Raw genomic sequence first — 23439 nt, 5'->3', positions numbered from 1 at the left:
GTGTGACTACACCTTTTGCATTCTGTCAACATTGTGTTTTTGTAAATGCAAATATTAACAGCAATGCAATTTGTTCTCCTATGCAATCTTTCTTACACACCCCCCTTATGCAGCAGGCCGGGGTTGGGCAGGAAATTAAACCCTGGCATGAGAAGGGACTGTTTAGATTCGCAGACATTGTGGACTACCGAGACAGGAAGATATTGCCTTTTGCCACCTTACAGGATAAATTCCACCGCCCGCATACGGCCAATTTCCACTACATCCGAATCAGGCACTTCTTGCAGTCTCTGGACAGTACGGAGACGGTTTCGGCACCCACTACGTTTGAGCACATTTGCAAAACTGCCGTCCACACATCTGGCCTTATATCGGATATCTACATGATACTATTGCACCCAAGCTCAGATGAACCCATCGCACATCCATACATGGCCAAGTGGGAGAGCATAGTGGGGGGACCAATATCTCAGGACACATGGCAACTGATTTGGAATAGAGCGGCTAAAACCTCCTTGTGCGCTACACATAAGGAGAATCAGTACAAACTGATGTTACAGTGGTATCATACCCCATCCTTGTTACACAGGTTATTTCCAGACACGCCAGACACTTGCTGGCGATGTGGCTCGACTGGGGGAACTCTTCAACTCATCTTCTGGATGTGTCCATTGGTGCAGCCTTTTTGGCAGGAGGTAAAGACTCTCCTCCGGGAGGTCGTAGTGGTGGACATTCCACTCTCCCCACTATATTACTTGCTGAATGTCTCTCCTCAGCCCATGGCCAAGACGGCCACAAAACTGAGCTTGCACATACTCACAGCCGCAAGGTGCCTGATAGCGCAATTCTGGAAAAGGCAAGCCCCCCCCTCCCGTATGGACCTACTCTCCAGGGTAAGGGAAACTCGCAGTATGGAATATCTGACTGCCTCCCTGAATAATCGTATCCCATTGTTCGACAAAACTTGGGAACGTTGGGACCGCTACTGGATAGAGGAGCGGACAGGAGAGCGAGAGTGACTTGGTCATCCCTTTTGTTTCTACCCAAGTGTTGATTGTTGTCATGGTGAGTTTGTATGACTGTCTTTTGTTGGTACCCCCCCCCCCCAACCCATCTAGATCGATTAGGCATATTGTTGATGCCGTCCTAGGTAATTATTTAAATGCCAGGAAAACCTTACACTGTCAGGCTTTGCATTCTGGTATGCAAATGGGGAAATTTAAGCTGTCAACATTTTTTTGGGACAAGACTTGTCTTTCGGTTGTATTATTGTTAAAAACTTTAATGTGAAATATGTGCATGTTAACCTTTTTGTTATATTTTTTTGAAAAATGATAATAAAAATACAATTATATACAATTATATAAAAAAAAAAAAAAAAAAAAAAAACAGGCAATGCAATTAGGTAAATCTCCTTTCCAAGTAAGTCAGATGTTTTTTTTTGTTTTTTTTCTTGCTTGGTACAATTTTTCCAGTGATTTTGTTTAACCGCTTATCTCCTTGCATGTTTTCCACGTCAATGCCCAGCCAATTTTTTTTTTTTTTGTCAATTCCTTAAAAAAGCTCTAACTTTTATATTTTTGGGGGGGCACAAATGTATTTTTAATAGCACAATTTTGGAATTCATATTCCCTGCTGATGAACTTTTATTAGCTCTATATGTGCTGCTTATTAAAAATAAAAACTAAGCAAATCTGTTTTTTTTTTCTTTTCTTTTTTTTTTTAATGAACATTTTCTGACTTTCCTCGGACCTGAGCGTGCAGTCACACGTACTGCATGGGTATGCAGCGCTAGGGTACGGGGATGGCCTTGGCCTGATTATGTATGCCTTTCTATGGAAACTCAAGCGATCTGCAATCAGAATGCAGTGTCTTCCCTTGTTTTAATGCAAGACACCATGTTCTGGTTACCGATCGCATGCGTGTCCATAGAAATGCATACGCTATCGGACCAAGGCCCGCCCCGATACCATAGTCATATGTGTGACCGTACCCTGCTCAGCTCAGCTATACCAAATTTATAAGATTTTTTTTTAAAATAACCTTCCTTTACATTATGAAATACTTTTTTTTGGGGGGGAAACTTTTTTAATCGCCATCTTTAAAGGGAACTTGTCACATATACAGTAAGTGACAGTTTCCTATAGAGCCTTATTATCTTATACTACCTGGAATCAGAGGGGGCTTGTCCTGCGCAACCGGCCCCTCCCATCTACTCCTCCCCATGCTTTATGTCTCCTTACTATTCAGCAGTTCAGGTCATGTGACCAGGTTGACATAATCGCAGGTCCTTTAGCCTTTTAACATTCCCAAACTGTACCCTGTGTTTGTATCTGACCACATGAATTCACATCAGCTTCCATGGACTTCTACTTTTCTCCATCCTCCATGGAGGCTGCTATGGTCTCATATGACCACATACATGGTCTCACTATGGTCAAATGAGATGACATGAATGTAACACAGGGCACTGTGTAAAAAAAAAAAAAAAATGACCCACTATTTCCTATAAGTAAATAGCTCTTTGTATGTCTGTATTTGATTATTATCAGACAATCCCTAAGAACAAGGAGGCAGAGCAGGGATTTGAAGTGACACAGAGCTGTCAGTCAATATAATGGGGTGTGAATCACTGCCACCTGGGAGAGGAAAAGAGTCACAGTCAGAAAAGCTAATTGCACATCAGAAAAATTGTTGTAATTAAGGTACAGTGCCCCACTGGCAGCTAATTTTAGGCCATATTGGGGGGGGACTTGTAACCCTTTAAAAGCACGCGTTGTTAGTCAGGGTGGTAAAATTTTGGTGACAGGTCCTCTTTAACCCCTTAAGGACGCAGCCATTTTACAACTTAAGGCTCAGTCCCATTTTTTGGATTCTGACCTGCGTCTCTTTATATGGTTATAACTTTTGAACACTTTTACTTATCAAAGCGATTCTGAGATTGGTTTTTTCCCCACATGTTGTACTTCATTTTAGTGGTAAATTTTGGCTGATAAGTTTTGAGTTTATTTACAAAAAAAGGAAAAAAATGATGAATTTTTAGAAAAATTTGCCATTTTCGAAATTCAAAATCACCGCGTTTTCAGGCAGATCAATTTACCACCTAAATAACTTGCCGAATAACATTTCCCATTTGTCCTCTTTACATTTTCATAATTTTTGAAATGTTTGGATAATTTATTTTGACGTCACGCGGCCTACAAATCGAATAGTGATTTTCCGTATTTTCAGAATTGACTATTTTGGGGATAAATACTGTTTGAAATTAAATTTTACATATTTAGAATCAAAAACCCCCTATATAACCGGACCCCAGAGGTGCCAAAACAGCGATCAGCCCCCCCGAAAACGGCGTGGTAAAGACCCCCGGAAGCCCACTCCGACTGCGGGTGTTAGCCTGGGATGTTAACGCTATTCGCGGGACTCAGCGCAGTACAGCTACGGCGCAGAGCGCTAAGGGGTTAAAGCTTGCGTGTGGTTCTTCAGCTAAGGAAACTCCATCCATAAAATTAGAAATTGTGGATGGGTGGAGCTGTTTTTACTGCACTGGTTAAATTCCCCCTGGATACATAGTGCTTGTCCTAGTCTTGTTACAATCAGTAATTGGGAACTTGGCAAATGGCTACAGCCTATTTGCCATTCAGTTCCTCTGTTAGCTTACATGGCCAAATGCTTTCTAGATTTTTCTAAATGATCTGGGTGCAGAAGACCTTAGTGTGACTACTATGCATAATAGGCAGGATTCACATTTTTCCGTGACCATGGACGTGAGAAGGGCCATGGTCTGATCGACGTGCTGGGAACTGAACTCATAATTGATTAACTTGCATTCAAACAATAGCTCATGATTGGCTGTCCAAATAACACCTCTGGTTACTACAAGGGTCTAATATATTTGATAGGTTAACACTGACGTCTTCTTCTGACTGGTTAAATCTCAACATATATGTTACATAATGTATATTAGCTATTAAGTCATTGCTGGCAGGCGCACAATTTATCTAATCATAACACATGGCTACTAGCTAGTGAAGAGTCAGCAAGTTTAGCAGGCAGCCGGGCGCCATCTTGTTATTTTTGTTCACTGAGACATTAGAAACACTTAAAGAAAGTAGTCTTTATCCAGCATCTTCTAGTGATATCTTTTGGGGAAGCTGACATCCCCTTCATCAATGCACAGAATTCTTGTTTCCCTTAGGGTGCGGTCACACGTACCACTAGCGCTGAGTTTACAAATGCAGCACTAGCGTATGGGGACAAGCTTCGTCCCTATCGCATATGCGCTTACATGGAAATGCAAGTGATCAGTATCCATAACCAGGTGTCTCGCATAGTTTTAATGCAAGACACCAGGTTCTGGTTACCGATCGCATTGCAATCGGGCAGATGCCCGTCCCCGTATGCTAGCGCTGAGTTTGTAAATGCAGCTCTAGTGGTACGTGTGACTTCAGGGCGCATACACACGATGTGTTGCGTCGCGTTGTGCGTTGCGTTTTTGACGTATTCCACTGGCTTCAGCCTTACATGCTAAGGTTACATTGTGTTTCCACTGCATCTGCGGGGATAGGGTCTGTATCCGAACCCCTGGCAAAATACATTGACTGGCTTCTACGCCCTCTTTTGAAAGATATTCCCTCATATCCAAAGGACACGAATGCCTTCCTTACAGCGCTTGATACAGTCAGTTGGCAGGAGAACTATAACTTAGCCTCAATAGATGTCGAGAGCTTATACACCCGTATCCCTCAAGATCAGGGCGTGGAATGTGTGCGCTCGGTATTAACCGACATTCAGCAAAATGAGGATTACACACAGTTTGTCTGTGAAGGTTTAGATATTATTCTTAGGCATAATGCCTTTATGTTTGATGGTCGACGGTTTGTGCAAAACACCGGAACAGCCATGGGCACACCGGTTGCCTGCACCTTCGCAAACATCTTTCTAGCTGTATTCGAAAACAGATACATCTTCACCACTGACAACCCCTTTACAAAACACATTATCACAAAACGACATTTTTGTAGTTTGGGGAGGTACTGAAGCGGAGTTTTTTGAGTTTGTGTTGTTCCTTAATAACCATAATACAATGGGAGCAAAAGTCTTGATTTCTTGGACCAGAGAATAGAAGTCAGGGACAACCAGTTGATAACCTCTGCATATAGAAAACCCACAGCTACGAACGCCCTCCTTCATTACCATAGTTTTCACCCACATCACACAAAAGAAGGCTTACCTTTTAGCCAATTTCTCCGTCTGAAAAGACTCAATAGTGAAATGGTTAACTTCGAAACACAGGCGGCTGAACGAAAGCAAAGACTAGCACATCGGGGTTAATCTATTCCACTTTTAGAAAAAGCCCTTACCCGAACACGGGATACTCCCACTGATAGACACACACTGGAAAAGGGTGTCCCCGCCTCATTAACCATATCAGAGAAAGCCATAATGGCAATCCCGAAGTGTTAAGGTTTGCTGGTCTTGCCAAGGTAGAGATCGACCGCCGTGGACGAGATCGATCAAAAAATTTGTTACGCCTGGAAGCCAGATTTATACTGAGATACAATGCTTTGGGGAACATGGGACTTAATGACAGAAATGACCTCAGCGTCTTTCTCTGAGGAAGTCCATCCTGATTATATCTGTGCTTTTACTTACTGCATTGTATTGTATTGTTTTTGATTTATACTTGCGCTGCACTGTGTCAAAATTGTATTGTTTATCGTTGCAAAGACAACGCGTCCTCGGAGCGGATATATGACATCAGCCCTGAGTTCTCGCGTTGTCTGAGGCTTGAGAAAGCGCTTAGTGTGCGAAACGGCCCATCGCCTAGCCGTGGCGTGCATCCCCCCTGCCCTGGATTTGTTTCCCGAATAAAGTTTTTCGCTTTTACCCCGGTGAGTGCCACTCTACTTTTCTTTTCATGACGTGCATGCTAAGGTTACATTGCGTTTCCACTGCATCTGCTAAAACGCAATGTAACCTTAGCATGTAATCAAGACTGATGCCAGTGGAATGCGTCAAATACGTTAACATTGTTGCATTGCATTTCATAATGCAATTCAAGTGGTTGAACACGTCAGAGCACCCTAACACAGTGAATTTAGAGCAACTCTCCTTTCCACAGCTTTGAATTCCCCATGTGATGGAATCCTGGGACAACTGATGCGTACACACGGGGTGGATGTATAAGGGTGCTTTCAAACGTTCAGTTTTTCAGATGCGGTTTTTGATGTCCAAACCAGGAGTGGAGTGAAAAAAAGAGGAAGAGCACCTCTCAGTTGTATGTGCTCACTCATTATGATCAACACTTTCTTTGGCTTTAAAAACTGCATCGGAAAAACTGAACATGTGAATGTACCCTAAGACCGGCGGCACACGTGGCATTTTGGGGCCGTTTTTAAGCAGTCCGTTAAATACCGCATGTGTTTTTGAAAATGCATCCGTTTTTTGACCTTTTTTGTCAGTTTTCAATTGGGAAAAACTGTCAAAAAATGCATGCGTTTTTCAACAGACTGCTTAATAACGGCCCATAAACGGGTTCAAAATGCCACGTGTGCCACCAAGTGTTTTTGGCTGGATTTCTGATGGTTTTTCTGCAACTGCTCTGTCAATGTTGGGTTTTTTTCGGATTTAATTTGTCAGTGAAATTGCTGGGTTTTGTACCTCAAATTGTACCTCAGGTGTATCTCTCAATAAAAACTGCTTTTGCTTATTGAAAGGTGGTTTAGCGCCCAGTTTGGCAATTCTGTATATGAATCTGTGTTTGTTTTTTTTTTCTGTGACATTTACTCTAGGGCTGTGGAAAAAACTCCTACAAGAACTGGCACTTATAAGTACTACAATTTCAGAAAAAAACTGGATTGCTTCCCATTAAAACAGAACGAACAGGCCTGTTGGCATTGATAGCATTGTGTAGTAAATGAATCCTGGGAAATGTCCAATTATCAGCATGTAAGGAATAAAGCTCATGGAACTATTTTTGTGGCCTCTCCTTTAGGATAGGTCATGAAAACAGTGGGGTCCAATTCTTGGCACTCCTAATGATAAGCTGACACCACTTGTTTCAGGGTGCAGTCCACTTTTTTTTTTTTTTTAATAATAATATATTACGGCCAGCTTCTGGCACCAGCTCACGAATGAAGCCGGCGCCAGAAGCTGTGGGTGTCAGCTGCATATTGCATTTGACACCACACTCTAGCACCCGCGATCTGAGCCGACTCCTATTGCGAGTATTAACCCTTTGCACAGTTTTCAGTACACTGCTCTAAAATGAATTTGTTTTGTAGAGCAGTGTATTGATCAGAGCATTGCTGGTTCAAGTTCAAGTTAGTATAAAGTAAAAAAAAGTTTACAACATTAAAATAAATAAATAATTTTAAAAATATAAGCCCCTAATATAACACATTCCCATGCAAACACTTAGTAAAGCATAAAATCCGCAAATACACAAGAAACACATATTTGGTATTGATGCATCCATAACAATCTGTATAATAAAATAGAATCCTTACTGGACATGCACATAGAACCCAGTGGGAAAAAAAAACATGTTCCAAAAAAAGATGATTTTTAATGAATACTCTTAATAAAATGTTCTAAAAGTTATTTTAAAACGTTATGCACTTTAAAATAATACCACTAAGAACAACTCTTCTCGCATATAAATTAGGTATTAGGTATCTATGTAATTGTAGCGACCCAAATAATAAAAATAATATTTTTATTCGAGAGCTCACAGCCTGGTGAGCTGACATCAGTGGGAGAGGGAGGAGCTGTACAGGAGCACAAAGGTGGGAGCCAATAGCTGAGGAGCCTTCAGCACAGACATGTCACATGTTGTTTTTTGAAATGCATCCAAACCAAAGCCTAACCCCTGTGAATTGAGAGAGGAAATGTCAGGGCGTAAGGTAAGTTATAACACACAATTATATTGTAATGCAAATTCTTAGAAAAGGGAGAAGGTTATATTTGCAATGCAGGTGTGATGGGCTTCTGCAACCTGCCTTTAGTGATAATGAGGTCCCTGGTGACTGGTTCCCTTTAAAAAAAAAAAAAAAACATGCTAACGTACAGCAGACACTTTGGAAATGTACGTTGTAGGACTCGGCTCCAATACCAGGTAAAACTTCTAAACAACGTTGCCACACCAACGTGACTGGCAAAGAGCCTGCAGAGAGAACCCAAGTGCAGACCTACACCAATCTGACCTACACAAGAGTGGCAACTCTGTACCACACATTGCCACAGTTTCCAAAATCAGTTTGTCTGCTGTTACCTATAGATACCAGCAGAACGGCCTAATTCTAGAAAGTTCAAAAAGCTGAATGATATATCTAATTTAATTGTCGCTTGGGAAGGACCCAAAAAAGATATTGGGCGTGATCCAAAAGGGTAAATACAAAGTACGCCATTTATAATTGTGAAACATGCCCAGGAAGTTTTGATTGGTAAATCAAAATAATTTAAGAATCCACCTTACCTACCTCGCTACATTTAAAGGGAACCTGTCACCAGAAATGTTATTCTTAGCTGGTCCTAAATGGTAGGGCCATGCACAGATTCGAAGATAGTATGGCACAGGATTTGTTTGAGGCATTAGTTTGTGGCCGCAGCATCTTCTGATATCCATGGACACACTTGGCCGACAATTATTATACAAAGAGAAACCCTGCTTTTTTTCTGCAGTCACATAGGAATGGAGTTTAGAAAAACCCGGGTTTGTATAAGACGCACTGCCCAAATAGGTCCGACACCAGTTGTAGTGTTCAAAGTTTAGTTTATTTGTATGATAAAGGGACTACGCGTTTCGGGGGAGGTCTACCCCCTTCATCAGGTCCGTGGTAGATACTAAATAAAATTGTACATTAAAATAATGTTTATGTGTAAGATCATATAAAAATATGAAAATGCTTACTCATGCCAAAATTAAGATAATATATATAAACAAAAAATACAATGAATTTCGTAAAAAGTACATAAAATAGTAGTTGATGTAAGTAAATAGATTCATAAATTGATAAATTAATAAATTACTAAATTTATACATTAAAAATTATATATAAAAAAATTAAATAAAAAAATATATATAGAAACAGTAACAGGGAAAAATAAATTGATGAGTTGATGAGACAAGAAACAGTTACAAAGGAAATTATTTGATATGATAATATAACTGTAGATGAAGAGTGGTGAGGGAAATAAAATAGTAAATTATAATATAATAAGTGGAGAATTACCTTATGTGCCAAGATGATAAACTAGGTTGGGTGTAAATCCCAAAGTAGGTAAAGGACGGCTGTGGAAGTGTAAAGGGGATTTGAACATGTATAACTCCTCATATGCCAAAGAATAGGGTTGCAGAGGTGGGTAGAGACTTACTTGGTCCGAGGATGATGGTTGTCTGCTGGGATCTGGCGCAAAATGAGCGTCCCCTCTGATCGGGAGCTCTTTATGTGCGCTGGAGTGAAAAAGAAACTACGCGCATGCACAGTGGGCATTTGGATCGCTGCCGTGGTATTGAAGGAGCGGATAAGAGGATCAATTAGGCGCACGACCAGGGATACAGCAGAGCAGCTGCTTCTATCACTTATAATATAGTGCTAGTATGAATTGGGAATTAATGTTGATGCTGTTGGCAATACTGGCATGTGGGGGAAAAAAAGATGAAAGATTAGATGTGGGTAACATGGCGGAAAAGACATAACTTTATTCATCAGACACGAGGTACAAGAGGTACGTGAATACTCCGGAATGGCATTGTTCTTACTGATTCAGATGCGTTCAATAAGTTCATTCAGGCCACTGGGGGTCAGGGTATTTGATTTAAAAATCCCAAAATTTTCCCTGCGGGCTAGTTGGTTGAACCGATCAGGATGTGAGGCTGGAATTTGTTCTATAGGAGTCAATTTCAATAAGGATGGGTCTTTGCTGTGATGAGATGCGAAATGGCGGGACACGCTGTGTAGGGGATAGCCAGAGCTAATTTTGCTCCGATGCGTATTCATGCGTTCTCTCAGATTCTGGATGGTGCATCCTACGTATTGCATGGAGCATGGGCATTCGAGGACATGGATGACGTAGTCTGAGCCGCAGTTGATGAATTAATTAATCTTAAATGATTCTCCAGTGGACAAAGCCTTGAAGTTTTTCGTTCTGTTACACAGGATGTCACAAGTCTTACGTCTTTCTTTATTGCATTTGTAGCATCCTTTTAATTCTGGGAAAAGGGAGAGAGTGGGTTTCTTCTTTTCTATTCAAAGTCTTGTGGGGGCTAGGATGTTTTTAAGAGTAGGGGCCCTTCTGAAAGTGAGGTGTGGTTTGGGTGGGAGTAATTCTGAAATGTGTGGATCTTTTTTGAGGATGTTCCAGTTTTGTTCAAGGGTGTATCTAATGAGGTTGTGATCCGCAGTGTAGGTGGTGAAGTTGGACTTGTATGAGGGGGATTGTCCTTTCTTTATGGAAGATATCAAGCAGTCTTTTTGTGTAGGTCGGTTGACTTTTTGATAAGCGTTTTTTAGTAACTGTGGTGGATAGCCCGTTTCGGTGAATCAATCTCTGAGGATTTTAGATTGTGCCTGAAAGGTTTTGTGATCAGTACAGTTGCGGCGAATTCTTTTGTATTGGCCATATGGTACATTCTGTAGCCATTTTTTGTAGTGTGAGCTAGAAAAATCTAAAAAACTGTTTACGTCTACACTCTTAAAGAAAGTTTTGCTGGCAGGTGAGAGTTTTGTTCATCAGCTTGGATTAGGAGGTCCAAAAATTCAATTTGAGTACGAGATGTGTTGGCTGTTAATTCGATTCCCCAGGAGTTCTGGTTGATCTCTGTGACAAAGCTTATGGCTTGGGCCTCTGTGCCCTTCCAGATGATAAAAAGATCGTCTATGTATCTTTTAAAGAACTGGATCTGGTGACTGTAGTTGGTGTTGCCTGTAATGTAAGTTTGTTCGAAGCGGCCCATGAATATATTTGCATAACTGGGTGCAAATCTTGTCCCCATAGCTGTCCCCTTGATCTGTGAATAAATATTCTTTTGGAATATGAAGGTGTTCTGTTCCAAAATGAATTTGATGCTGTCCAAGATGAAATCAATCTGTGCTGGGGGTAATGTTGGATCTGTAAGGAGAGTCTGTTTTATTGCTTCGATGCCCAAGGTGTGTGAGATGTTTGTGTATAGCGAAAAAACATCCATCGTAATGAGGATGAAGTCTGGTTGCCACTGTATATCATCAAGTTCAATGATAAGTTGTGCCGAGTCTCTGAGGTAAGTGGGGAGGGTCTGGACGAATTTTTGTAATAGAATGTCTATGTATTCGGAGAGATTTGATGTGACTGAGTTGATTCCTGATATTATTGGGCGGCCCGGGTGGTTTAATTGGATTTTTGTGGATTTTAGGTAAATGGTAAAAGAGCGTTGTACGTGGGTTTCTTGGGATAATGTACTTTTTTTCTTTCTTTGTTAGAATGCCTTGTCCAGATGCTTGGTTAATTAATTTTGACAGGAGGTTGAGGTGTTCTCATTTCGGATCATGGGTCAGCTTTTGATAGTATTTGGTATCTGATAATATTTGTTGGCTTTCTGAGATATAGTCTACTTTGTCTAGGATGACTGCCCCTCCCCCCCGTCTGCTGGCTTTGTTACTATTGTGGGGTTTTGCATGAGTGCTTTCAGAGCTCTTCTTTCCCCGGGTTTGAGGTTGTGGTGGGTGGTTTTTTGTTTAGACCGGTCTAATGTTCTAAAGGTAGTGGAAACTGACGTGTAGAAAGTTTCGATATGGGGGCCTCGATTATGTGTGGGGTTAAAGTCTGACCGGGGTTTGAGATCGGTGTGGGTGTATGGATCAATGGTAGTTATGAAATGGTTCAGGTCAAGAAATAGATTAAATTCGTCTGACCTGGAGGATGGGCAGAAAGAGAGGCCCTTATGCAGAAGGTCTGTTTCTTGTGTTGTGAGTTCGTGGGTGGACAGGTTAAAAATTCTGATTTTCTGTTCTTTGGGTTTAGCGGTTAGAATCTCTTTTTGTTTTTGACCGTGGTGTGTTCCTCCCCTTTTTCCTCTGGTCTTTCTTTTCTTTTGGTTCTGGTTGTAATTGGGGTGAATATTGCGAAGATCGCTTTTTGGCTCTGTATTGGCATTATGAGTGTGTCTGTCCCTGTTGCTATTCGTGGTGAGTCTCTCAGGGTGTGGGGTAACTCTAAATAAGAGAGGGAGTTGATGGAGTCGGCGGAAGTGAGGGTATTGCTGTCCCTTCTTTCTGTGTTTGGTGAGATTACTGTGATCTGTGTGGCATCGGATGGTGTTTCCTTCTCCTCATTGTATATGGGAGGGGGAGAATGTTTGTTGGTTGGCATATCTAATTCGTCATATATTGAAAGTTGTGATGGGTTGATTGGTGTGTGTTCTTCAGTGTTATTGTCCCCTTTGGGTGTCATTTGTAATATGGGGGGTGTTTCACTGTTTCTTCTGCCTTTGATGGGGCATGTATTTGTGGTCATCTTGGGACTGTTTGGATCGGGGTTATTACAGGATCTGCAATTCTGATTGTTCCTTATTTCAGGGTTTTTTTTGTAGTTTTTATTAATATATACTCATTCTTTTTTAGGAAGAGGTGGGGTTTTTTTTTTTTTTAGAGACTGTATTTCTCTCTGGGAGGGGAGAGGAGGGATGTGTTTTGTGGGTTGCTGTTGTTGTTTGTTAAATGTGTCTCGGGTTGTTGGTGTGGTATGGTGGATAGTAGTGGGTGGGTTGATCTGATCCTGTTTGGTTTCCCAGAACCTATGTGCATTATTGGAGTATTCGTCCCTGTCACGTTTGAGGTTTTTTTTGTTTTTTTTTTTGAGATAAGGGCATATTCAAGTGATCTAAGCCTATTGGAAATGGAGATATTTAGTTCTGAGAATTTTGAGTGGGTTGTGTATTTATCTAAGGACTGTTTGATTGTGTTTATGGAATGGTCTGTTTGTTTAGTAATGGCGGATCTTTTTTCAATGATTCTTTCTAGCATGCCTTTTGAACAGGATTCCATATAGGATTCCCAGTTTTTTTAGAACGGGATGTCATCTGGAAGGGGAGACTTGAAGGGCATTCTAAGTCCACATGGTGTGATACCTTCTTCCAAATATATGTTAAGGAAGGTGATATCAATGCTGTATTTCCTTCTTGCATTCATCTTCTAGGGACAGGAATAAGTCAGTCATGATTTTAGTGAGTGAGTGGTTTTCGCTCACTGTAATATTATGGGTTGTTCTTCTACTAGTGTGAGAAAAAATGGAGAAATTCCCTCTAGAGGGTCTCCAACCGGATCCCCAGGAGAGGCCGGTTTAACCTGAAAAATAGGAGACACAGGTGGCGCCCCTAGTGCAATAGGTAATTTAAGAATGTGATGAGATAACAAAGATCTCTGCTCACCAGAAGACACCTTGTGTCTTATGCGTTTAGAGCAGATATTTGTTGTACCGTCTTAATCTTCGATGCTTGTTGGTAGGGTGTGCTGCGTCTTCCCGGAGTCCGGTACAGGATTGTGCCGGATAGGGAGTCACATAGGTATGGAGTTTAGAAAAACCCGGGTTTGTATAAGACGCGCTGCCCAAATAGGTCTGACACAGGTTGTAGTGTTCAAGGTTTAGTTTATTTGTATGATAAAGGGACTACACGTTTCGGGGGAGGTCTACCCCCTTCATCAGGTCCGTGGTAGATACTAAATAAAATTGTACATTAAAGCAATGTTTATGTGTAAGATCATATAAAAATATGAAAATGCTTACTCATGCCGAAATTAAGATAATGTATATAAACAAAAAATACAATGAATTTCGTAAAAGTACATAAAATAGTAGTTGATGTAAGTAAATAGATTCATAAATTGATAAATTAATAAATTACTAAATTTATACATTAAAAATTATATATATATAAAAAAAAAAAATATATATATATATATAGAAACGGTAACAGGGAAAAATAAATTGATGAAACAAGAAACCCACGTACAGCCCTCTTTTACTATTTACCTAAAATCCACAAAAATCCGATTAAACCACCCGGCCGCCCAATAATATCAAGAATCAACTCAGTCACATCAAATCTCTCTGAATACATAGACATTCTATTACAAAAATTCGTCCAGACCCTCCCTACTTACCTCAGAGACTCGGCACAACTTATCATTGAACTTGATATACAGTGGCAACCAGACATCATCCTCATTACGATGGATGTCTCTTCGCTATACACAAACATCTCACACAACTTGGGCATCGAAGCAATAAAACAGACTCTCCTTACAGATCCAACATTACCCCCAGCACAGATTGATTTAATCTTGGACAGCATCAAATTCATTTTGGAACAGAACACCTTCATATTCCAAAAGAATATTTATTCACAGATCAAGGGGACAGCAATGGGGACAAGATTTGCACCCAGTTATGCAAATATATTCATGGGCCACTTCGAACAAACTTACATTACAGGCAACACCAACTACAGTCACCAGATCCAGTTCTTTAAAAGATACATAGACGATCTTTTTATCATCTGGAAGGGCACAGAGGCCCAAGCCATAAGCTTTGTCACAGAGATCAACCAGAACTCCTGGGGAATCGAAATAACAGCCAACACATCTCGTACTCAAATTGAATTTTTGGACCTCCTAATCCAAGCTGATGAACAAAACTCTCACCTGCCAGCAAAACTTTCTTTAAGAGTGTAGACGTAAACAGTTTTTTAGATTTTTCTAGCTCGCACTACAAAAAATGGCTACAGAATGTACCATAAGGCCAATACAAAAGAATTCGCCGCAACTGTACTGATCACAAAACCTTTCAGGCACAATCTAAAATCCTCAGAGATTGATTCACCGAAAAGGGCTATCCACCACAGTTACTAAAAAACGCTTATCAAAAAGTCAACCGACTTACACAAAAAGACTGCTTGATATCTTCCATAAAGAAAGGACAATCCCCCTCATACAAGTCCAACTTCACCACCTACACTGCGGATCACAACCTATTTAATTTTTTTTATATATAATTTTTAATGTATACATTTTGTAATTTATTAATTTATCAATTTATGAATCTATTTACTTCAACTACTATTTTATGTACTTTTTACGAAATTCATTGTATTTTTTGTTTATATATATTATCTTAATTTCGGCATGAGTAAGCATTTTTATATGATCTTACACATAAACATTGTTTTAATGTACAATTTTTATTTAGTATCTACCACGGACCTGATGAAGGGGGTAGACCTCCCCCGAAACGCGTAGTCCCTTTATTATACAAATAAACGAAACCTTGAACACTACAACCTGTGTCGGACCTATTTGGACAGCGCGTCTTATACAAACCCGGGTTTTTCTAAACTCCATACCTATGTGACTCCCTATCCGGCACAATCCTGTACCGGACTCCTGGAAGACGCAGCACACCCTACCAACAAGCATCGAAGATTAAGACGGTACAACAAATATCTGCTCTAAACGCATAAGACACAAGGTGTCTTCAGGTGAGCAGATATCTTAGTTATCTCATCACACTCTTAAATTACCTATTGCACTAGGGGCGCCGCCTGTGTCTCCTTCTTTTTTTCTGCAGAGTCACTGCTCCTTACTTGTACAACATTGTAAGGAGATGTAAAGCTGGTAGGCATCAGCAGCTGAAGGCAGAACCTGTGATGTTGCAGAGTCCTGGCGGTGAATGTGGGTGGGGCCTGCCAAATGATGTGGTGAGCAGGAGGATGCTGGGAGTTTATTCTACTACCCTGGAAGTATGACTGGAACACCTCAATGGAGCTCTATAGATGACCTTAATCAATTTGAAAAACTGGATTGCATGTTACAGGACATATCTTTCAAAGGCAAGATTCCATTTTTTTCCTTTAAAGTATCTACAAAAAAACAAAAAGTTCTCTTTTTAAAATGCAAATACATTCATATATTCGCTGTGACATAGGCAACATATGACGTAACGTTGTTTTGAAGGATATCCTTGTGCCATCTGTCCTTAGCTAGTTTAATTCACTATCTATATTTTGGGTAGAATATGCTAATTTCTGCAAAATTTAGATCATTTAGGCAGATGGCGTGGCTGTTGAATTTCATGATAAAGACGAATGCAAATACTGTGAACATCTCAAAAATAGAATCAGTGAGATGTTTAAAATGGTTCATTTTGCCTGGAAATGTGAAGTCATCCTTCATCAAGTTATAAAGTGAAAGATGTAAATGAGTCATAGCATGAAGAATGAAAATGGGGAAGATGTATATTTATGGTATTTTCAAGCTATTGGGGCACATTTACTAAAAACTGTGCACTTTGTGCGGTTTGCCTGTTTAGTGTACAGACACGTCAGGCCCCTTCCACACTTGCGTTGCAGATCACGTCAGTTTGATCAGCTTGTGATCAGGGTTTGGTCAGTGAAAAACTGCACTCTGGTGCAAAATGTCAATCAGTTTTCAGTCAGAGTTTGTTCAGTGTCTCATTTTTTCACGCGCAATTTCAATGCATTTTTCACGCGCAGATAACGGAGCTCCATCTTTTCTATGGCAATTGATGCATGAAAAACTCATTGAACTTGAATGTGTCTCAGACTACAATGCATTTTTGATGCATCTCCATAGACTTGTATGGTGCGTTTTTGACACGCGTGACTTGCAAAAGTAGAGCATGCCGAGAATCCAAGTCTCAAAAAGCCTATTAATTACAATGGGTCAGAGTGCAATGCAAGTTCTTCACGCCAAAAGCATTCTCAGAAAACGTGCGTGAATTGTGGCACTCGTTCTTAATGAATCTGGTGCTCCCTGCACTGCCCCTACTTTTTTTTTTTTTTGGTGCACCTTTAACATGCGGCGTGCATACATTTCTGTCAGACTTTGCATGTTAAATGTGGCTCCATTTTAATTTTTTCACATTTTTCACACACACCTTTTATTTTCAACACTTCATCACTGCACCAATTGTGTTTCCACCGCACTTTATAATTCAGTGGATACATTTTTCTCATTTCCGCTTTATTCACATTACAATATATATAATCACCAGGTGTTTATATATTTTTTATGTATAACATTTCATTCTTTTATATATGTGGTTCAGTTAGATATTTTTGTCTGTGAATAGGTGTCTTGTGTAGGGTAAATGAAGTGTATGTTAATTTAGAATGTCCATTCACTATTATAAGGTAATATCAGTAATCATCTTAAACATCAGGCTTTGCATTTCTGTTTTTATCCTTGCCTATATCAAGTGGTGTTCTTTATAGGAGATTATGCGTGCTGAGTGCGCATGCACAGGCGGAACGGCAAACAGACCGGAGGTGCTGCCAATTGTTTGGCATCTCGTAACCATGGAGAATCTCCATGCTCGCGAGATGTCGGTCGCTTGCGACACTTCCGTTTCTCTGAGCTGGATGCGGTACTGTTGCACATGCGCCACAAATCAGTTGCATGCTTTTTTTGCATTACGAACTTTGGACACCACCTGATGGGTATTTTATCACTACGGGGTCGGCCTTACATCACCCCCAGATGAAGGCTTGACAGCTGAAACATGCGTTGGGGTCAGTGTGTGTCTCCTCTCTATGGGTAAGGGAATACGTTTCCTGGTGTTGTTACTATCAACACCATGATGTTATATAAGTTGTATTTCTTACAGGGTGTCTTAATATGATATATTCATTCTAATCTCTATTTAGTTTTATCCTGTGCATATATGACCACTATCTGTGCTGCCCATTGGTTGTATTAGTGTACTACTTTCAGATTGCCAGTGCTTGTTCAAGCTAACCTGTAAAAGTAAAGAAAAAAAGTTAAAAACACTAAATAAACACACTTTTTAATAAAAAGAATTAATTAAAGTTAAAGTCCCCTAAACACAAACATTCCCTATACACATCTAATAAAGTAAAAAAAAAAACTGAAAATCACCAAAACCGCCCACATATTTGGTATCGCTGCGTCCGTAACAATCTGTACAATAAGTCAGAAACATTATTGGACCCATACGGTGAAGGCCGTAAAAACAAAACCTGAAAAACTCGCCGAAAATGTAAATTTTCATTAAAAAAAGTTATGTGCACCAAAATGGTACCACTGAAAAGGACAACTCAACACATAAAAAAATAAGCCTTAACCCCTAGGCGCACCAGGACGTTATAGTACGTCCCCGGGGCTAGATGCTTAGCGCACGGGGACGTTCTATAACGTCCTGCTTCTGGCACCGGCTCACGAACGGAGCCGGTACCAGAAGCAGCGGCTGTCAGCTGTCTAGTACAGCTGACAGCCTGCGCTAACACCCGCGATCGGAGCCGGCTCCGATCGCGGGTGTTAACCCCTTACACGCCGCGGTCAAACATGACCGCGGCGTGTAAGGGTGTTTGCGCTGTGGATCGGATCCCCCGTGCCGCTTACCGGGGGATCCGATCCACTTCTGGGCAGCTCCGAGGACTGGCATGTGCCCCGGAGCTGCCCGGTCTCCATGGCAGTCAGACCCCTTCCGGGTCTGACTGTAAACTGTCTGAGCATGCGCAAGCTTGCTCAGACAGTTTACACTGCTCTACAATAAAATAGTATTGTAGAGCAGTGTATTGAACTTAAACCAGTGATCAGAGCATCACTGGTTCAAGTTCAAGTATGTATAAGTAAAAATATGCAAAAACACTTAACACTACACATTATAATAAATAAAAAATAAATACATAAAAATATAAGCCCCTAAAATGTCACTTTCCCATAAAAACACTTAATAAAGTATAAAAAACACAAAAACACAAAAAACCCCGCATATTTGGTATTGCCGCGTCCGTAACAATCTGTATAATAAAACAGAATCGTTACTGGACCCGCACGGTACACGCCGTAGAAAAAAAAAACGCAAAAACGTTCCGAAAAAAGATCATTTTTAATTAATACCCTATAAAAAATGCTCTAAAAAGTAATTTAAAAAATGTTATGCACTCCAAAATAAACCCACTAAAAAGAACAACTCTTCTCGCAAAAAATAAGCCCCTAACTAGATTTGTCAGCCGAAAAATAAAAAAGTTATGCATATGAAAAGATGATGATGCTAAAATGAACAAGATTTTCTCCAAATTGGTTTTTATTCAGTACAATTGAATAAAATACACAAAACCCCCACATATTTGGTATCCCTGCGTCCGTAACAATCTGCATAATAAAACAGAATCGTTATTAGATCCGCAAAGTTAACCCCGTAAAAAACAAAACAAAAAAAAGCTCCAGAAAAAAGATCATTTTCAATTAATGCCCTATAAAAATGCTCTAAAAAGGGATTTAAAAAATGTTATGCACTCTAAAATAAGACCACTAAAAAGAACAATCCTTCTCGCAAAAAATAAGCCCTTAAACAGATTTGTGAGAGAAAAATAAAAAAGTTATGCATATGAAAGACGGTGATGCTAAAAGTAACAACATTTTTGCCAAATTACTTTTTATGCACTAAAAATGGGAAAAAAATAAAAAATCTATATAAATGGGGTCTTTTTGTAATCGTGGCGACCCATAGAATAAAAATAATATACTATTTTTATGGTATGGTAAACAGCCAAAAAAAAACCCCATAAAAATCTTCCTGAAAAGTGATGATTTTCATTTCCTCCACCAACAAAGAGTTAATAAAATCTCACCAATTAGCCTATAGATTCCCCCAAATTACGTACCAGAAAAGTGCATCTCATGTGGCAAAAGAAATAAGCCCCTATAGGTCCACATTAAAAAAAGAAAAAAATTATAGCCTGTACAATGTGACATAGCAAATCTGATCTGGATGGCGCCTCCTTCCCTTCTATGCCCGGCCGTGCGCCCATACAGCAGGTTACCACCACATATAGAGTATCCGTGTACTCGGGAGAAATTGGGTAACAAACTTTGTGGAGCCTTTATTCATTTAATCTATTGTAAATGTTTAATTTTCCACCCAAAATGAGTGTATTGTGAAAAAATATTACAATTTGCAGACTGCACCTCCATTTTGTTTTAACCCCTATAAAACACGTAAAGCGTTAACAAACTTCTTAAAAGTGGTTTTTCATAAGTTGAGGTGTGTAGTTTCCACAATGGGGTATTTTACGAGTCCCACTATTATTTAGGCCTCTCAGTGTCAATTAGAAGTTGAGCAGGTCCATCTAAATACAGGTTTTGGTGATTTTACAAAAAATTTGAAAAATGATACCTAAATTCTGAGCCTCATAACATTCTAGTAAAATATGTGGAATCTTAAAAAACCATGCCAACATAAAGCAGACATTTGGGAAATGTAAGTTATGAATTTATTTGGGAGCTATGACTATCTGCATCAAAAGTAGAGAATTTAAAACGTTGAAAATAAAGAATTTTTCCAAATTTTTGCCAAATTTAGTTTTTTTTCATAACTAAACACAAAAGATATCATCCAAATTTTTAAACTAATTTGAAGTACAATGTGTCACGAGAAAACAATCTCAAAATCCCCTGGATATCTCATAGCGTTCCAAAACTATAACCACTTATAGTGACACAGGTCAGATTTGAAGAATGGGGCCGCGTCCTTAAGGCCAAAATAGGCTGTGTCCCCTAGGGGTTAAACTAGCTCTATCAACCAAAAAAATATTAAAGTTGTATCTCCGAAAAGATGGCGATGCAAAAACAAATGAGATTTTCTTTGAGGTTTTTTCCTGTAAAATATGTAAAAAACTATATAGATGAGATATCACCGTAATCGTAGTGATCTATAGAATAAAAATATTATAGTATTTTTAGTGTACGACCCCCAAAATATACAAAAAAAGAAACCCAAATTTGACAATTTTCTTTTCCTCCATACATTTAAAGAGTTAATAAAATCTCATCAATAAGCTAATGACCCACTAAAATGAAGTATTTGTAAAGTGCATCTCATGTTGCAAAAAATAAGCCCTAGTATGTCCAAATTGCCAAAAAAATTAAGATTGTATAGCCATTATAAAGTAACAATGAATGATCTGCTCTAAATGGCGCAGCTTTCCTTCGATGCCCTGGCGTGTGCCCATACAGCAGGTTACCACCACATGGGAATACACTGGAGAGACTGGATATCAAATTTTTTGGAACGTTTTGGAATTTTATACACTGAGAATTTGTACATTTTATGAAAAACACATTCATTTTCCTAAAAAAAAATTGCATCCAATTTTGTTTTAACCCCTGTAAAACAATTAAAGGGTTAACAAACTTCATAAAAGTTGTTTTACGTACGATGAGGGGTGTAGTTTTATAATGGGGTCATTTATGGGGTTTTACTTTTATTTAGGCCTCTCAAAGTGACTTCAAACCTGAGCAGGTCCCTCAATATGCCACGGAGGCATAAAGTAGACATTCGGTGAATGTTAGTTATTACGTTTTTTGCTGTTATGACTCATGTGTGGAAAAAGTAGAACATTTTGAATTTCGAAAATTGAGATCGCCGGCTGCGATCCTGCAAAATATTCTCTGCAGGATCGCAGTCTCTCCCATGGAGCGCCGAAACATAAGCGAGGGATGGGGGAGGAGCCAAGCAAGGGGTGGGGGAGGAGCCGAGCGAGGGGTTGGAGAGGGATATCTGTTGCTGGGGCTGTACTGCTGATCTGCCCCTTCCAAACTGTGTGCAATTGTGCGCACAGCCATTAACAGGTTTGTGCTGTCTATGTGACAACCCGATCGTGTAATTCTGTTATCTGTGATCTATATTTGAGTAAAGCAAGGAAGACATATATTATGTGTTCCTCCCTAAATGTGGCCCTGTAAAAAGACAAAAAAAAAAAAGTTATTGTCTCAAACCGCAGAAAATAAATTTAATAAAAATTTAGCAGCATAAGCTGGTCTGGTCTGGGGGGCGCCGTCAGCCATAGTCCGCTCTGTAGACAAAAAGGCTGCATTCACACATACGTATGCCAGGCAGGCATGTGTTCGGCGCCATGGAGAAAAGGAGGGGGAGACCCCTCCCCTCTCCATTGAAATGCATTGGGTACTGGCCGTAACACAGGGAAAGACATGTCATTTTCCTGTGTACGGAATGGTATCACTCCGTGCGGCTATTGCCATCTATTGGGGAGATATGTACAGCCGCAAGCTTGTGGTTGTACATACGTCCCCCATATGTAAGTGCAAACGTAGCCTAAGGGTGAGGCTATTACATGCGTTTTCAAACGCATCACAACAGGTGAGAAGAGATTTGCCTAATTACATTGCTGTCAACATTTCGTTTACAAAACGCATGCTATAAAATTGCATCTGCATGTGTTTTGTTAACACAATGTTGACGCAATGTAATTAGGCAAATCTCTTCTTAGCTGCTCTGATGTGTTTGAAAAGGCCATGTGTGAACACACCATAAAAAGGTTGTGCGCCACTTGTTTAATACATACTTGCTATTTGAGGGCGCATTCACACAATGCATTGCGTTTTTGACACATTCCAAAGGCTTCAACCTTGATCACATGTTGAAGTAACATTGCATTTCCATTGCATTTGCTAAAAAGCAATGTTACTTCAACATGTGGAGCCTATGGATGTGTCAAAAACACATAAAAAAACAATTGAATGCGTCCTAAAGGGGTTTTCCCGAGAATTCAAATTAGACCCTATCCCATGGACAGGGCCTAACTTGAATTTGTGGGAAAACCCTTTTAGGCACAGAAAACAGGAGCTGTAACTTTTGTCTTGTATTAATAGAAGTCTCTTAACACTAATATATAATATATATATACGCCTGGGGGGTTATACATTTATTAGTGAAAATTTCGCACTCCTCCTGGGTTAAAAATAGTCCTCAAAAATTGTGAGAGGAGTATTATTACCCTTCTGGAAAAATGTTAGTGCGACCTCTGGGGGAGGCCTTATATTACGAAGCTTGAACAAAATTCTACAAGGTCTTATTTTCGGGGGATGTCCTATTTTAGGGGAAACAGGGTAGTGAAAATTTCCCATGCTGTGTAATGTTACTTTACCCTTATTTTAATTCATTAAACCTTTGTGAATGCTGTTTGAGGAACTCTGCACAAGCTCCTAAATCTCCCCACAAAGCTTACGTAGAAAGAAGAAACGTATTTGCCTGCAGCCCCTGGAAGTTCATACAAACTAAATTTTCTCCAAAAATATAGATTTTTAGTAAAGCTGTGGAGATAATCTGGAGATCGTTAAAGGTGCCCTACATAATACTTTTTTTTTATTTGGGCGCTTTGAAAGCTGGTTGATTCCCTTTTAATGTGTCAATGGCTAGACATCAGAAGAGGCTTTCCTATTTTTAAAGCTTCCAAAGACCATTATACAGAGGCATGTATCCATGGCTTCCAATATTCTGTGTAATATTGGAATATATATTTAACTCTTTTCACTTTCCAGGCTTGGGAATCAAGCGCATTAAATGCATTTTTTTACCAATATAAGCTGTTTTTAATGTATATTGCATTATTTCTTGTAG

The 23439-nt window shown here is 39.8% G+C and overlaps 1 protein-coding gene across 5 annotated transcripts in view; it reads left to right on the top strand.

The window, feature by feature from the left end:
- Nucleotides 1–23439, top strand: part of CEP57L1 (centrosomal protein 57 like 1) — a 90246-nt gene that overhangs the window by 53821 nt on the left and 12986 nt on the right. The window contains exon 1 of one of the 5 annotated variants that reach the window (XM_072141831.1): nt 15639–15865. The exons of the other annotated variants lie outside the window; for them this stretch is intronic. Coding sequence (XP_071997932.1) covers nt 15809–15865 — 57 coding nt within the window. The 5' untranslated portion in view covers nt 15639–15808. Of the gene's footprint in view, nt 1–15638; nt 15866–23439 lie in introns of those variants that run through there. 5 annotated transcript variants of the gene reach the window in all.

This window comes from Engystomops pustulosus, chromosome 3, assembly GCF_040894005.1.
Source record: "Engystomops pustulosus chromosome 3, aEngPut4.maternal, whole genome shotgun sequence".
Taxonomy (NCBI): domain Eukaryota; kingdom Metazoa; phylum Chordata; class Amphibia; order Anura; family Leptodactylidae; genus Engystomops; species Engystomops pustulosus.
Note: the sequence above shows the minus strand (reverse complement) of the source record. Positions and strands in the feature narration are given on the sequence as shown.